The sequence below is a fragment of the Schistocerca gregaria genome, chromosome 5 (genome assembly GCF_023897955.1).
Source record: "Schistocerca gregaria isolate iqSchGreg1 chromosome 5, iqSchGreg1.2, whole genome shotgun sequence".
NCBI lineage: Eukaryota > Metazoa > Arthropoda > Insecta > Orthoptera > Acrididae > Schistocerca > Schistocerca gregaria.
In genome coordinates this window covers 526516847-526532731 of record NC_064924.1, presented here as the reverse complement: position 1 = coordinate 526532731, position 15885 = coordinate 526516847, and the positions used below count along the sequence as shown (strand labels likewise).

At 43.2% G+C, this 15885-nt stretch overlaps 1 protein-coding gene across 2 annotated transcripts in view; it reads right to left on the bottom strand.

Moving 5' to 3' along the window:
* LOC126272435 (N-alpha-acetyltransferase 35, NatC auxiliary subunit) overlaps nucleotides 1–15885 on the bottom strand; it is a 137386-nt gene that overhangs the window by 63696 nt on the left and 57805 nt on the right. For both annotated transcript variants that reach the window (XM_049975305.1, XM_049975306.1), the window contains exons 4-5: nucleotides 14198–14421; nucleotides 13851–14013 (exon numbers count right to left, since the gene is read on the bottom strand). In XM_049975305.1, the coding sequence (XP_049831262.1) occupies nucleotides 13851–14013; nucleotides 14198–14421 (387 nt within the window). The remainder of the gene's footprint in view (nucleotides 1–13850; nucleotides 14014–14197; nucleotides 14422–15885) is intronic.

Here is a 15885-nt window from a genome sequence, read left to right as displayed (position 1 = left end):
AAAGTAGGTAAAAAGACGAGGGCTGCTAGAAATCCTTGGGTAACAGAAGAAATATTGAATTTAATTGATGAAAGGAGAAAATATAAAAATGCAGTAAATGAAGCAGGCAAAAAGGAATACAAACGTCTCAAAAATGAGATCGACAGGAAGTGCAAAATGGCTAAACAGGGATGGCTAGAGGACAAATGTAAGGATGTCGAAGCTTATCTCACTAGGGGTAAGATAGATACTGCCTACAGGAAAATTAAAGAGACCTTTGGAGAGAAGAGAACCACGTGTATGAATATCAAGAGCTCAGATGGCAACCCAGTTCTAAGCAAAGAAGGGAAGGCAGAAAGGTGGAAGGAGTATATAGAAGGTTTATACAAGGGTGATGTACTTGAGGACAATATTATGGAAATGGAAGAGGATGTAGATGAAGACGAAATGGGAGATACGATACTGCGTGAAGAGTTTGACAGAGTACTGAAAGACCTGAGTCGGAACAAGGCCCCCGGAATAGACAACATTCCATTAGAACTACTGACGGCCTTGGGAGAGCCAGTCATGACAAAACTCTACCAGCTGGTGAGCAAGATGTACGAGACAGGCGAAATACCCTCAGACTTCAAGAAGAATATAATAATTCCAATCCCAAAGAAAGCAGGTGCTGACAGATGTGAAAATTACCGAACTATCAGTTTAATAAGTCACAGCTGCAAAATACTAACGCGAATTCTTTACAGACGAATAGAAAAACTGGTAGATGCGGACCTCAGGGAGGATCAGTTTGGATTCCGTCGAAATGTTGGAACACGTGAGGCAATACTGACCTTACGACTTATCTTAGAAGAAAGATTAAGAAAAGGCAAACCTACGTTTCTAGCATTTGTAGACTTAGAGAAAGCTTTTGACAATGTTGACTGGAATACTCTTTTTCAAATTCTAAAGGTGGCAGGGGTAAAATACAGGGAGCGAAAGGCTATTTACAATTTGTACAGAAACCAGACGGCAGTCATAAAAGTCGAGGGGCATGAAAGGGAAGCAGTGGTTGGGAAAGGAGTGAGACAGGGTTGTAGCCTCTCCCCGATGTTATTCAATCTGTATATTGAGCAAGCAGTAAAGGAAACAAAAGAAAAATTTGGAGTAGGTATTAAAATTCATGGAGACGAAGTAAAAACTTTGAGGTTCGCCGATGACATTGTAATTCTGTCAGAGACGGCAAAGGACTTGGAAGAGCAGTTGAACGGAATGGACAGTGTCTTGAAAGGAGGATATAAGATGAACATCAACAAAAGCAAAACGAGGATAATGGAATGTAGTCAAATTAAATCGGGTGATGCTGAGGGAATTAGATTAGGAAATGAGACACTTCAAGTAGTAAAGGAGTTTTGCTATTTAGGAAGTAAAATAACTGATGATGGTCGAAGTAGAGAGGATATAAAATGTAGACTGGCAATGGCAAGGAAAGCGTTTCTGAAGAAGAGAAATTTGTTAACATCGAATATAGATTTATGTATCAGGAAGTCGTTTCTGAAAGTATTTGTTTGGAGTGTAGCCATGTATGGAAGTGAAACATGGACAATAACTAGTTTGGACAAGAAGAGAATAGAAGCTTTCGAAATGTGGTGCTACAGAAGAATACTGAAGATAAGGTGGATAGATCACGTAACTAATGAGGAGGTATTGAATAGGATTGGGGAGAAGAGAAGTTTGTGGCACAACTTGACTAGAAGAAGAGATCGGTTGGTAGGACATGTTTTGAGGCATCAAGGGATCACAAATTTAGCGTTAGAGGGCAGCGTGGTGGGTAAAAATCGTAGAGGGAGACCGAGAGATGAATACACTAAGCAGATTCAGAAGGATGTAGGTTGCAGTAGGTACTGGGAGATGAAGAAGCTTGCACAGGATAGAGTAGCATGGAGAGCTGCATCAAACCAGTCTCAGGACTGAAAACAACAACAACAACAACATTGGATGTAGATCATATGTCCTTTTAGACAGAGTCTTTCAGCTTTCAACACAGAAAAAAAGTCTACAGGCATCAAATCTGGGGAATGGGCCAGCTGAGGTACAGGTCCTCTGCATTCAATCCAACACTTTGGAAACAATTTGTAAAGAAATGCTATAGTACTTCATACACTATGGGCTGGACAAGTATGTTGGTATCCTGAGTTCCTTCTAGTCTGCAGAGGAACAGCTTGTGGCATCCATGGACGATGGTCCATTAGGTGTTTGCAATACTTGTTGCATTCACTGTTCAGTTTATGAAAAACGGTCCTATGAACTGATGGTTCACTGTCAAACCCCACCAATTTCCTTCCCATGGCCACTGACATGCTACAGTGGTTTACCTGGCTATGACTGATAAATGTGGCTTTAGTCACTAAACAAGGTACACGATACATCTTGAGTGCCATGTCGTAATGCCCATGTACAGAAGTTAACACAATTACCACAATCATTTCTATGCATTTCTTGATGGAGAGAGATGTGATGGGGGATGGAACATATATCGATGGAGAATGCGTATGACACTAGCCTGATTCATGCCACTTCCTCATGCATTTCCATGGGTGCTAATGTGTTGATCAACTGCAAACAGCAGCATGAACATTAATTTCCTCCTCTTCTGTTGTCACTTGTTTCCTTCTGTTACAGTGTCTAGGTGTTACACTGCCATGCTGATAACTAATTGCCAAGATGATTGATGGCTATTGGAAAATTTTGCCGCATACACTGAACAAGAATGAACTGCTTTCTTCCCACACTCTACATACACCACGAGTACCTCAGCTTTTTCTGGATTGGTAAATCTCATCGTCCACTTGTGACGAAGCAAGCTGATATAATTTTAATTCCTCTCTTGTTTCGCCATCTGCCTCCTTAAATTCAGTTTGTTACTTTTAACTATTTACCATTAAAATAAGTGAATATAATCTGCATTTTCATACAAGAGAAGGGTGGGCCCTCAGTTTTAAAGTAAATAACACCAGATCTAATTTTGTGCCTTGTTTAATATATGTAACTGATTTTCTAATTTATTTGGACTATTCTTAGTTAGTATCTTTCAGTACAGGGTGAAATCAGTAACTGTTTCATAATTTAAATTCTTCTTTTGATGTATAAACAAATATAAATCTATAATAATTGTAAACATTTGGAACACGAAATGCGAGCATTCTTTAAGTATTTATTTGGCTCTATTCGAAAACGTTAGTAAAGCCAGTCCTTAATTAATTCCAAACTAATTAACAGTTTTGTCAAAAGTATTGTTTCATGATTTAAACAAATAATTCAGCCTAACTCTTGCAGTGGAAGAATCTTAACAAGAACCAATATTTCTACATAGTCAGTTAATTTAATGAAGTAAGTTTTCAGTTAATTTAATAAAGTAAGTTTTAATTTTAATTTCTGTAAATTTCACTTCGAACAACGTACAGTTTCAGATATATAAGGGCCCAATTTCCGGTCATGAGTCAGTCGGTCAACGGCCAAGTTTCAGACGAGAAATCTGAGTTGGTTAGAACTCCAACAATGCTTCACCTTAACTGTGGAATAAGTGTTAAACAATTAGGCCATGTGTAAAAACAATGACAGTGTCTGCTCCATACGTAAATGATTATTCTTCAAGAACTGTGAACTTGTGGTTAGGTTTTACAGCTTGTAGATGTTCAGTAGTACACTACTGTAGCAGTACATGGAGTTTTGCCTGCAAACTATTAACGACACTCACCAAAAGTTAAACAATAGTGCACTGGCTGTATAACTGTATTATTGAGCAGTTGTGAACGGTGAAATTAAAGTCCTGTGAAATTCAACTGTGCACTTCTCAGCTACATTATTTACAATAGCCAGTGTCGGAATCCACAACCTATTTTTCAGCCAGTGTAGCAACGCAGTACATCGACACCGAGGACAGCAAACGAATAAGAGATAAAAGCAGGCAGAACTGTTACACACTCATGACCCACCGCTTGGACTGTCACACACTGGCTGATTGGCACACAGGCATACTGTAAGAAAACATATCATACCTAATAACTATTCAGGCTGAATGGCACAAACAAATGTAGTGTGGAAACTTTTCAAAATACAATATCTCATAAATGGCTTGCATTAGAATTCTGCAAAAAATACCACTGACATTCTGATTACCCTAATTTTAGGTTGTGAATGTCAATAGGCATTGTTCCATTTAAAAAGTGTACGTTTGCACAAAAATACATTTTCTAAGTATTATTACAATCTGTTGATTGGCTGACAGTACATTCCCTTGACTACCAATCCGTTCCATGATAAGTATATAAAAAGGAGGGGGGAGAAAAAGAGAGAAACAGGCGGCAAGGAGGGGAGGGTGGGAGGGGGTGGGGAGGAGGAGGGCAGGATTGCATTATCTGCAACCTACCTAATGATACAGTTTGGTTTATACATTTTTCATACGGGAGGTTAACTTGCCTCAGTATAGACAGTGGATGGATATGGCGGATATGGGTGCTCAACAGTGTAGTCTTTAGCGCCTGAACGGAAACAACAACAGATGAGTGTCACTAAAATGCAGCAAGTGCTAAAATAGGACTAAAATTAAAGGTGAAAGGCTACATAGGCAGTTTGTACGTCAACAATTGCAAAGTGGAATGCAGCACATAAAGAGGATAACTGCAAGAGAACGTAGGTGAAAGGGTTAAAATGAAACACACAGCACATGTTTGGAACTGGCCTATTACAAGTATAAAAAGGAGTGGTAAGCCACTCGGCAACACACTAAAAATTCCAACCTAAAATTTTTGGCTGAAGCCCAGAAACATCACAGTACCTTAAAACTTTCTTGACACTCGCCTCGTCATCGGCTAGAATCGAGGGCAGATCCCCACTAATATTAACTTCTGCCCTGACAGAACGATATAAATCACACTCAACTAAAATGTGGCGTACGGTGATTCATACGCCACAGGCATCACACAGCGGGGATTCCTCTTGCCGTACTAAGAAGGCATGCGTAAGAGGACAGTGCCCTATGCGAAGACGTGTAAGGGGTGTAGGTGACAGGCAGGAGGAACACCACGACTGGATTGTGAGTTTCACCAATCGCAGCTTATTTTCCCTCACCGCCAGCCATTCCTCCTCCGACAATTGCATATACTTCCGCCGCAGCACAGAAACAATACCTTGCAGAACATCGTGTCACCTCCGGTAATCTGCAGGCATCCTTGGCAGCTCTATCAGCTTGTTCATTTGCTCGTATGCCCACATGCCCTGGCACCCAGCAAAAGGACACTTGCTTGCCCTGTCGTTGGAGGATGTACAGTTGGTCGTAAATCAGATGTTCCAACTTCTCCGCTGGGTACAGTTTCTGCAGTGACTGTAATGCGCTCATTGAGTCAGAGCAAATTAGAAAGTTTTTGCCCTGAGTACACCATATCTGCTCCAATGCCTTCAGGATCGCGTGAAGTTCTGCGGAAAAAACAGTGTATTCCTGGGGAAGGCGAATCCTGATGACACGTTCGGGAAACACTACTGAGCAGCCAAGAAAATCCCCCTGTTGGGATCCATCAGTGTATACTACTGTAAAATCATGATGCCTATCTAAAATGTTAAAAAAAAAAAAGATTTGAAAGTAAAATCTGATGTACTGTCTTTCTTAAAATTTGCCAAATCTAAAATCAGTCTGGGCCTCTGGAGGAGCCAAGGTGGGTATCTGCTCCAACCTCAACATGGAACATTAAAACCGGCCACACCCATCTCTAAAATGCAATCCTTTGCACGAATCCCATAGGGCCTTGTTGCTCGTTGCCGGTTTCGAAAAAGCCTTTCCAGTGGAGGCTGAGCAACAGTGTGGTATGCAGGTGTGTATGGTGTGGATAGTGTTTGATAGGCCTGGCGCACCATTAGTAGATGGTGGGTTTCACCAATCGCAGCTTATTTTGTTGTAAGGTGTGGATAATGTTTGATAGGCCTGGCGCACCATTAGTAGACGCCGCCGGAGGTGAAATGGCGGTTCACCTGCCTCTGCACACAGGCTCGGTATGGGGCTTGTTCTGAACGCCTCAGTGGCCAGCCGAATCCCTTCATGGTGCACCACATCCAACAGCTTCAAATAAGTGGGTCTTGCAGACCCATACACCGTGCATCCATAATCAAGCCAGGACCGCATGAAGGCTCTGTAAAACCAGAGCAGACAAGTCCTGTCTGCTCCCCATGTGAGGTGACTAAGACATTTTAAAATAGACAGCGCCTTAAGAGACCGCTTTTTCAGTTCCTTAATGTGTGGCAGCCACGTAAGCTTAGAATCAAAAGTGAGGCCCAGAAACTTCACCGTGTCTTTAAAATTCAGAACAGTGTCCCTCATCCTCAACTCAGGCAAGTCAAAAGTGGAACGAGAACGGTTAAAAAGAACACACACCGACTTATCAGTTGAAAACTGAAAACCACTCTTCTGTGCCCGTTCATCCAAATGTCGGAGAGTGAGTTGCAACTGACGAGTCGTCGTTGCAAGGCTTGAAGAAGAACAAAATACAGAGAAATCGTCCACAAACAAGGAACACTGCACAGGACTTTTCACAACAGACGTAATACTATATAGCAATAGCAAAGACCGTCACACTTAAAACACTACCTTGAGGGACACCGTTCTCTTGTTCAAAGTGACTATACAGTACGTCTCCGACTCGGTACCGAAAATAACGTTGCGACAGGAAGGACCGAATAAAATTCGGAAGACATCCACGAAAACCCCATTAGTGGAGCTGCCTGATGATAAGATGCCTCCAAGTAGTGTCGTATGCCTTTTCAATATCAAAAAATATTCCCAACAGGTGATGCTGGGGCAGGAAAGCCTGTTGTATGGCCACCTCCAGGAGGGCCAGGTTATCAAAGGTGAAGCGATACCTCCTGAACCCACACTGAAAGCAACTAAGGAGCTGTCTGGATTCTAACATCCAGACAAGGCGGCGATTGACCATCCGCTCCAAGGTCTTTCCCACGCAGCTAGTGAGGGCAACACTACGGTAACTACCCGGGCACGTGCGGTCTTTCCCAGGTTTTAAAAGAGGAATTAAAATTGCTTCACGCCACGAGTCGGGGAAGTGACCGGACATCCAAACTAGAATAAAACGTCGGAGGAGGATTTCTTTATTTCTCCCTGTGAGATGCCGCAGTATGCTATAGTGTATTCTATCCTGACCAGGGGATGTATCATGAGCCCCACACAATGCAGAATCCAGTTCCCACATGGAAAACGGGCAGTTGTACTCTTCTGTATTGGGTGAGCGGAAGTCAAAACTGCTCCGCTCAGCAGCCACTCTGTGGGGCTGGAAAGCTGGATTCTGACTGGTGGTTGCAGTAATAGCTGCAAAATGAGCCGCCATAGACTGGGCAATATCTTTTGGGGTCATGTGGAGAGTACCATTCCACATTATAGCAGCCATAGGGCACCTCCCATCTCTCCCAGAAATTCTCCTGATGGTCTCCCATAGAATGGAACTTCGTGTAGAACAATTAATGGTGTTAAGGAACTGCTGCCACGACCTCTTCTTGCTCTCTCGTATAATCCGACGACACTTTGCCCTCGCCACCCGAAAAGCTGCAAGGTTCTCTACAGTTGGCCGGCATTTGAACCTATGCAGAGCTGCCCGCCTAGCCCTAATTGCACAGCGGCATTCGTCGCTCCACCAAGGGACAGGCTGCCGCTTCGGTTGTCCCGTGGACTGTGGGATGGGCGCTTCACTGGCACAGTGGATCACTTCGGTAATATGATCCACCCATTCCTGGACACTGACCCGATGTTCAAACTGGGCGAGTTGACTACACAGTGCCCAGTTGGCTCCACCGAGCACCCATCGAGGCGGTTTCCTTTCCGGTTCCACTGCATGTGGCAGGTGAATCCGGATGGGGAAGTGATCACTGCCGTGTAAGTCATCAACCACTTCCCATGCAGCAGTGTGGGCGATGGCTGGAGAGCAAAGCGATAGATCAATGGCAGAGAACAACCCAGTTGCAATGCAAAAATGCATGCTTTGACCTGTATTTAGCAAATAGGCACTGGTAGACAGAAGAAGCTTCTCAATTGCTCTACAGGTGATGATGGCGTAGGAAAGCCTGTTGTATGGCCGCCTCCAGGAGGGCCAGGTTATCAAAGGTGAAGCGATACCTCCTGAACCCACACTGAAAGCAACTAAGGAGTTGTCTGGATTCTAACATCCAGACAAGGAGGCACCTCACAGGGAGAAATAAAGAAATCCTCCTCCGACTTTTTAATCTACCCCTGGGGTAGAGCCCCAAAGCATATTGTGTGCATTAAAATCACCACAGAGGGTGAAGGGGTGGGGGAGCTGTGTAAGAAGATCACTGAGAGCCTCTTCGTCAAGCACATCATGTGGGGGCAGGTAAAGCGAACATACTGTTAGCATATGGCGCACATGTACTAATATTGCAATTGCCTGTAAATCCGTCGTGAGGGAGAGAGGCGAGGAGTGGTAGTTGGTGTTGACGAAGATACCTACTCCTCCTCGAGCGCTCTGTCCACTCAGGTCGTCCTTTTTGTGGAGGACATAACCACGTAGCTCAGGGGTGTATGTTTCACTGAAATTTATCTCTTGCAGACATACACACACAGGTCTATCCTGAATCAATAGACGTAGTTCCTCCACATGTGTCCTGAACCCTTGCAGGTTCCATTGTAGTATGGGAGCCATCACGGTGGTTGTATTTTCTGCCTCTCTTTCCGCTGCTGGTGGGAGACTGCAGCGGGTGGAGGCTCAGTCTTGGGGCGAGATGATTGCCCCATATTCTCAGACTCCATCAGCTGTGGGGAAGAGTCTGATGAAGCGTCTAGCGGGACCACATTAACATGATCCGAGGGTTTACCAGCTGATTTAATCTGTTGGTGCTGCTTCACATGTGCTTTCCTTTGTTTAGAGGGCTTTGCTGGAACCGGAGCTGGGGTGTTTATGACCATGCTGGGCTTTGGAACAGCCTCAGCAATTGGAGATGCCTGGGGCTCTTCAATGCTAGCTACTGTACCTTTCTCTGCTGTTCTAGGAGGGGCTACAGGCTCTGATACAGTTGCTGCCCTTGCAAGTGCACTGACATGTGCACATGTTCGTGCCAACACTAACAACCTCCATCTGTGTAGATGCATCGACCTTCAGAGGCGGCTTCTGAACAATGGAAGCAAAGGACGTAATGAAAGTGGGGGGCTGCATGGCCTTAAAGATCTTTTTGGCTTCACTGTAGGGGATACGCTTAGTTGTTTTTATTTCTTGTATTTTATGTTCCTCTAGGAAGATTCTACAGTCCCTACTCCAAACAGGGTGGCTTTCAGACGAGCGGACGTTTAGTCGAAGAAATCCTGCCTTGACGTGTTCTGGGAGTTTGGGGGTATTGAAAGTAAGAATGAAGGAGTCTGATTTCACCAGGTTCCCATCCACCCTTTTCATGATGTTCTGAATGTCAACAATTCCCTCCTGAGCCCACTCACTCTTTAATTCTTCTACAGGAATGTCAACGAGATCCCTACAGGTAACAACACCCTTACTGGAGTTCAGGTTGCTGTGAAGCTCTGTATCGATAGTGTATTCCCCCAAGCTTTTAGCTGTTTGAAGGTTAACTGCTTGCTGAGCAGTTGACTTTTCAACAAGCAGTGTCTCATTCCGTAAACGCTTCACTGATTTTAAAGTTCCAGCTATTCCTTCTAGACCCTTTTGAATATAGAATGGCGAAACCTTTTCAAAGGAACCCTCTTTCCTTTTTATTATTAAAAACACATTCTGGTTTTCAGTATGTGCTCTGTTACTCTGAACTGCTGTACGTTTGCTGACGCAAGAGTCAGGAGGACTGGCTAACCTAGCCCTCTTGTTGGATTGGGTGGTAGTGCCTACCAGCAGTCCACCCATCCCACTGGCCAGCGAAAAATTAGAATGAGGAAAAGAGGAAGAATTCGTGGTATTCATGGTCATCCCACGAGCAGCTAGGGAAACTTACATCCATCCAGACAGAGCCCTGCATGCCTGGATAAGCCTTGTACAACTGAGGTGCGGCAGGTTCCCCAGAGGTTGCCCGCTAGCGACTGTTCCACCTCGAGAGCCATGAATCTTATCGGCGCGCAGCACACCTTAAGACTGAAGGTTTTTTTTATAGAGGTATGTACCGTCCTCGCGATCCAGGCAACCAAGCCAAGATCCCAGGTCCGTAAGACACACAACGTTCCACCGTTGTGCCACACGGTGGTCGCTGAAGCATGCCCATAGCTTACGGTATCAGCAGACTGGCAGCGCACACCAGTTCACAGCTCGAGGACCCCGGGTTCGTCAAGCCCGTACCCAGCAAACGAATGCTGAGCCCCCTGAGGGACAGTATAAACAGTCTACCTCATATTTTACCCTTACTGAAATTTGAGAAAGATACATAAATATACTGTAGGACTGTCATCATACAGAATCTGTCACCTTCACTGATAATCTATCCACATGCTTTCCATTCTTTTTTTGAAGTCATCACTCTTCTGACAGGTTTGATGTGACCCGCCATGAATTCCTCTCCTGTGCCAACCTCTTCATCTCGAGGTAGCACTAGCAACCTACATCCTCAATTATTTGCTGGATGTATTCCAACCTCTGTCTTCCTCTACAGCTTTTGCCCTCTACAGCTCCCTCTAGCACCAAGGAAGTCATTCCCTCATGTCTAACAGATGTCCTATCATCTTGTCCCTTCTCCGTGTCAGTGTTTTCAACATATTCCATTCCTCTCCGATCTGCACAGAACCTCCTCATTCCTTACCTTATCGGTCCACCTAATTTTCAACATTCATTAGTAGCACCACATCTCAAATGCTTCAATTCTCTTCTGTTCCAGTTTTCCCACAGTCCATGTTCCACCACCAAACAATGCTGTGCTCCAAATTTAAATTCTCAGAAATTTCTTCCTCAAATTAAGACCTGTGTTCGATACTAGTAGACTTCTTCCTTTTTCCTTCTTTCCTTTTTGCAAGTGCTAGTCTAGTTTGATGTCCTCCTTGCTCTGTCCGTCATTGGTTATTTTGCTGTCTAGTTAGTAGAATTCCTTAACTTCATCTACTTCGTGACCATCAATGCTGATATCAAGTTTCTCTGTGTCCTCATTTCTGCTACTTCTCAATACTTTCCTCTTTCTTCAATTTACTCTCAATCCATATTCTGCACTCATTAGATTGATCATTCTATTCAGCCTATCATGTAATTCTTTTTCACTTTCACTCAGGAAAGCAATGTCATCAGCAATTTTTATCGTTGACATCCTTTCACTTTGAATTTTAATTCCACTCCTGAACCTTTCTTTTATTTCCATCATTGCATCTTCAATGTACAGATTGAACAGTAGGGGGGAAAGACAACATCCCTGTTTTACAACCTATTTAATCTGGACACTTAGTTCTTGGTTGTCCACCCTTATTATTCCCTCTTGGTTCTTGTACATACAGTATGTTATCGATCTCTCTCTCTCTCTCTCTCTCTCTCTCTCTCTCTCTCTCTCCAGCTTACCACTATTTTTCTCAGAATTTCGAACGTCTTGCACCTTCAGGGGCAGTTTCCCACCCCAAGGACAAGAGAGTGCCCTGAACCTCTGTCCACTCCTACGCCCTCTTTGACAATGCTGTTGGCAGGAGGAGGTTGACTTCCTATGCCGGAAGTCTTTGGCAGCAAATGCTGATTAGTAATCAAAATTTAAGCGGTGGACAGTTTTGAACCAAGGACTGAGGACGTTTTGATTACTAATCAAAGACACTACCACTAGACGGGGCCTGTGTTGATGAAGCCAATGGTGCCCATTCTGCAGGACTGGCACAGATCTTTGTCTTATGGCCCACCAGTGAAGTTCCTCCCAGGGCGGGATTCTTGGAGTGGAGGTGGGAAGGGTGTCTGTCTAAAACTGAAAACCCAACACAATGTAACCATGGAATGGTTCGACTCAAAAGGAACCAGCACATGCATTAAGACATTTATCCCATTAGGACGAAAGGCAATCAATTCCTGTTTCACAGAAATTAGTTGGCCACTGCAGAGATCCACAACCACACCCACTCTTGCACTTCCTCGTCCGAGCGAAACCAATGGCCACACATCTCTTTCTTCAGGTCGCTGAAGATGTGAAAAATCATACAGTGAACAACCCAGGCTGTACAGAGGATGTTGCCAGAATTTCCCAACCAAACTGCTGAAGTGCAGCTTCTATCTGATAGGCAGTGTGAGAGCAAGTATTTGGTAAGGAAGATATGGGATGTCTCCACTGTTGTCTTTGCCCTTTGGCCTCAGGCTTGAAATGGTTGGACCATTTAAGACCACGCTAATCTCCTCCAACTGCAGGGCCCCGCTGCTCATTGAATTCCTTGAGCATGGAATCAAAACCAAAGCACAATGCTAAGAAGACACTTTGCAGAAACTGTCATGTGCTATAAGTCAAAACATCCAGCAATATTGTCAGACAGAACCATCCTATTGTATGATAAGGATCGTCCCCACACTGACAATAAGATGAAGGCTATGCTTCAGCTTGGGAAAAACTAAAATCTTCTCTATGCAGCTATGATCCCTCACCATACGATTTTCACACCTTTGGCAAGCTGAAAAAAGAGGTGTGGGTGTCAGTTTTGGTGAGACAAGGAAGTGAAAGAGTGGATGCGGTTGTGGATCAATCAGCGGCTGACCATGTTCTACAAAATTTGGGACCATTCCATGGTCCCATTGTGGCAGTTATTCGGTTTTCATTTGACTGCCCCTCACATACAACTTTCCTAGATCTATACTTTTTCCCTTCTCTCTTCTCCACCAGGAGTACCAAGTCTATCCATCCCTCCCTCTTCCCATAATCAATAGTATCCATTGTGAAAACCCTTCTCTTCTACATATATTTAAACCTGATTCCTCAGTACTGACTGAGATGTGTCAACACACAAGTAGCTTCTAGACAAACTAAATAATGTTAAATTCATATTTACTTGATTACTACTGGGAAGAAATAATGTTTTTTGTGTATCCTGATTTATCTGAAGTCCACATGTATGTGTAAATTAAAACTATGTGAATATACATGAACTAAAGTACCATAAGAATTGGTTAGAGACAAGTTTATCTGGTTTTGTGCCATACTTAGAGTTTCAAGTGAGATTACATGAGTTGCCATAGTGTAGAACTACAAATCAATGAAATTAAAGATTTACAATTAATATTGAGTTAGTTTGCTTTTACTACTATTACAACAATTCTGTAGTTTTATCTCAACTGTCAGTTTGAAATTGCCCACTGAGGTTATTGTGGTGTTCCCTATAAAGAGACATTAATATGAAGTCATTGTATTTGAGGCCACAAATATATGTCAAATTAATATGAGAAGTTTCCAGAATGAGATTTTCACTCTGCAGCGGAGTGTGCACTGATATGAAACTTCCTGGCATATAAAAACTGTGTGCCAGACCAAGACTCGAACTCAGGACCTTTGCCTTTCGCAGGCAAGTGCTCTACGACTTGCCTGCGAAAGGCAAAGGTCCCGAGTTCGAGTCTCGGTCCAGCACACAGTTTTAATCTGCCAGGAAGTTTAATATGAGAAGTGTTATATTTATTTTTTAAATTGGATATTGTGTTGTACTCTTGATTTCCAGTGACTGCTACAGAGAATGGGAAACCAAGTCTGAGCTTTTCAAGACTGGTGGTCATGAAGAAGTAAATGGGGAGTGAATTCATATCCTGAAAAAATGGTTCATGAACAAATTAAACATTCAAAACCAATGAGAACACCACAGACATAAGTACTGAGGAGCCTTTGTGAAAATTTATTACAGAATTCCTGTTCTTATATTATTATGTATTACTTCTATATAATGCAATACCCATTCCACTTACCTCAGATGAAGAACTTATATCAGGAACTTTACCACGTATCCGTCTCTGTATATCTTCCTCAACCTCCTTCAGCATGCCTACAGCTCTCTGTTCCGTAACATCTGGTATGAGACGGTATCCATATACCATTGGCTGGAAATCTTCTTCTTCAAAAACCTGAGCCCTAGAAAGAGTTTCCCAATATACTGTGGAAACAGTGATAAAAAGGCAGAGATAAAGTAATAGATCTGCATTTTAGAAAGGATACTTGATATATGAATGTGTACTTCACATTTTTTACAACTTTGTCTTTTGTTTCCAAAACATGTACCATGCCACGTAGTTCAATATTGAAGACTATTACATACCTGTTAACAAAATCTTTTATGACATCAACTATTTTAAACACACATATGCTGAAAGCTTTAATTGGACGATCTTCAATTTGATGTGGCTTATGCAAGTACAAATTTGTGAATACAGTTTGAGCTAGAGAATGCCCCTCAAGCCAAGAAACCAAACAAGCGAAGGTAGAATCAATTATTCCAATCTGTTCTGCTATGCTTAGATCTTGAACTTTTAAGACTCCACCCTGCAAATAAAATTACACACTTATGAAACTAAAAAGGTAGCTTACAGCAAACATTTGCTAATTTGGCAGTAAGTGCACAGCTTAACAAGGGAACAAAATAACTGTCAATTTCCAACAGTTATCTTAACTATCGGACCAAAATGTTTTGAGACTGATTTAATAAAACATAAAGAAAAGTTAAGACGGTCATTTTAATGCTTTTCATGCTACACAGTCTACCACCAACATGACAACACACATAATGATCAAGCAAACAACGTGAAACTGTCAGGAAAATCAATCTTCGGGGTGACATTCAACTCATACATTACATTTACACTTTTTTCAGTCCTGACGAACTGTCGTGGACCCATTCTGCACTGTTTTCCTTTTGTGGTAGGTTTGTACTGATAATACTAAGTCTCATCACCCATGATTTCCAAAGTTTTTCATTTCAACAAACTCACAGAAGAGATGTCCTGTACACGGTGGCAGCCAGCCAAGGAATATTTTAGGGAATTTGTTTCAAAGGCCCTGGGAAATCCTTACAAGTTTTCTCCCAGAGCTACTTTCACTGTGCCTACACGACACAAGTTGCCTCTCTTTACGAATCAAGGTTGTTCTGTCCAGTTACAGCTGCTGAAAATAGATACATTGAGCCCTACGCTGAAATTGTTAGTGAATTCATGCCTTTGGTTTTAGCCAATAGCATGCATGGGATACAGGTCACTTGTGTGAACACTGAAATATTCACAGTGCAGAACACCAAACAGAGAGTCCATTAATCACATGATCTAAGGTGGCAGAAACCAAGGGAGGGGAGGAAAAATAAAAAAATTATTAAAAAAAAACAGTCCACCCAAGAGCACGGGAAAACGGACAAACACAAAGATAAAAGCAATGTCGGGGCACAAGGAAGAGGAAAGAATGGGGAGGGGGGCTATGGCAAGAGCAGGGGTGCCCCGTACACGCTATGCATGTTTGGGCACCAGCACCGCTACTGACTCTTTCCGATCCCCAAGCCATACCATGATCACAACACAATGGGGACAACACCAGGGGAAAAGACACAAGAAAAGGGGAAAATTATGTGAAAAGGGGAGGGAGAAACCAGCTGCTATGGAGGCAAGGCCAATGCTAACTGAGAAACTCCACTTCCCAAGGGAAATGCAAGGACTTAAATCTGGGAGGACAAACCACTTTCATGAAATAAACCAAGGACAGACATAACCATGCAAGAGTCGTCAACTAACACCCTGGACAAAGAAGGTGGGAGGGCGACTTATTGTGAAGGGAGAGGGAGAGGGAGAGAGGGGGAGAGAGGGGGAGAGAGAGAGAGAGAGAGAGAGAGAGAGAGAGAGAGAGAGAGAGAGAGAGAGAGAGAGAGAGTGAGAGAGAGAGAGAGAGAGAGAGAGAGAGGGGGGGGGGGGGGGGGGGGGGGAGGGAGAGGGAGAGAGAGGAAAAAAAAAAAAGTGTCAAACTATT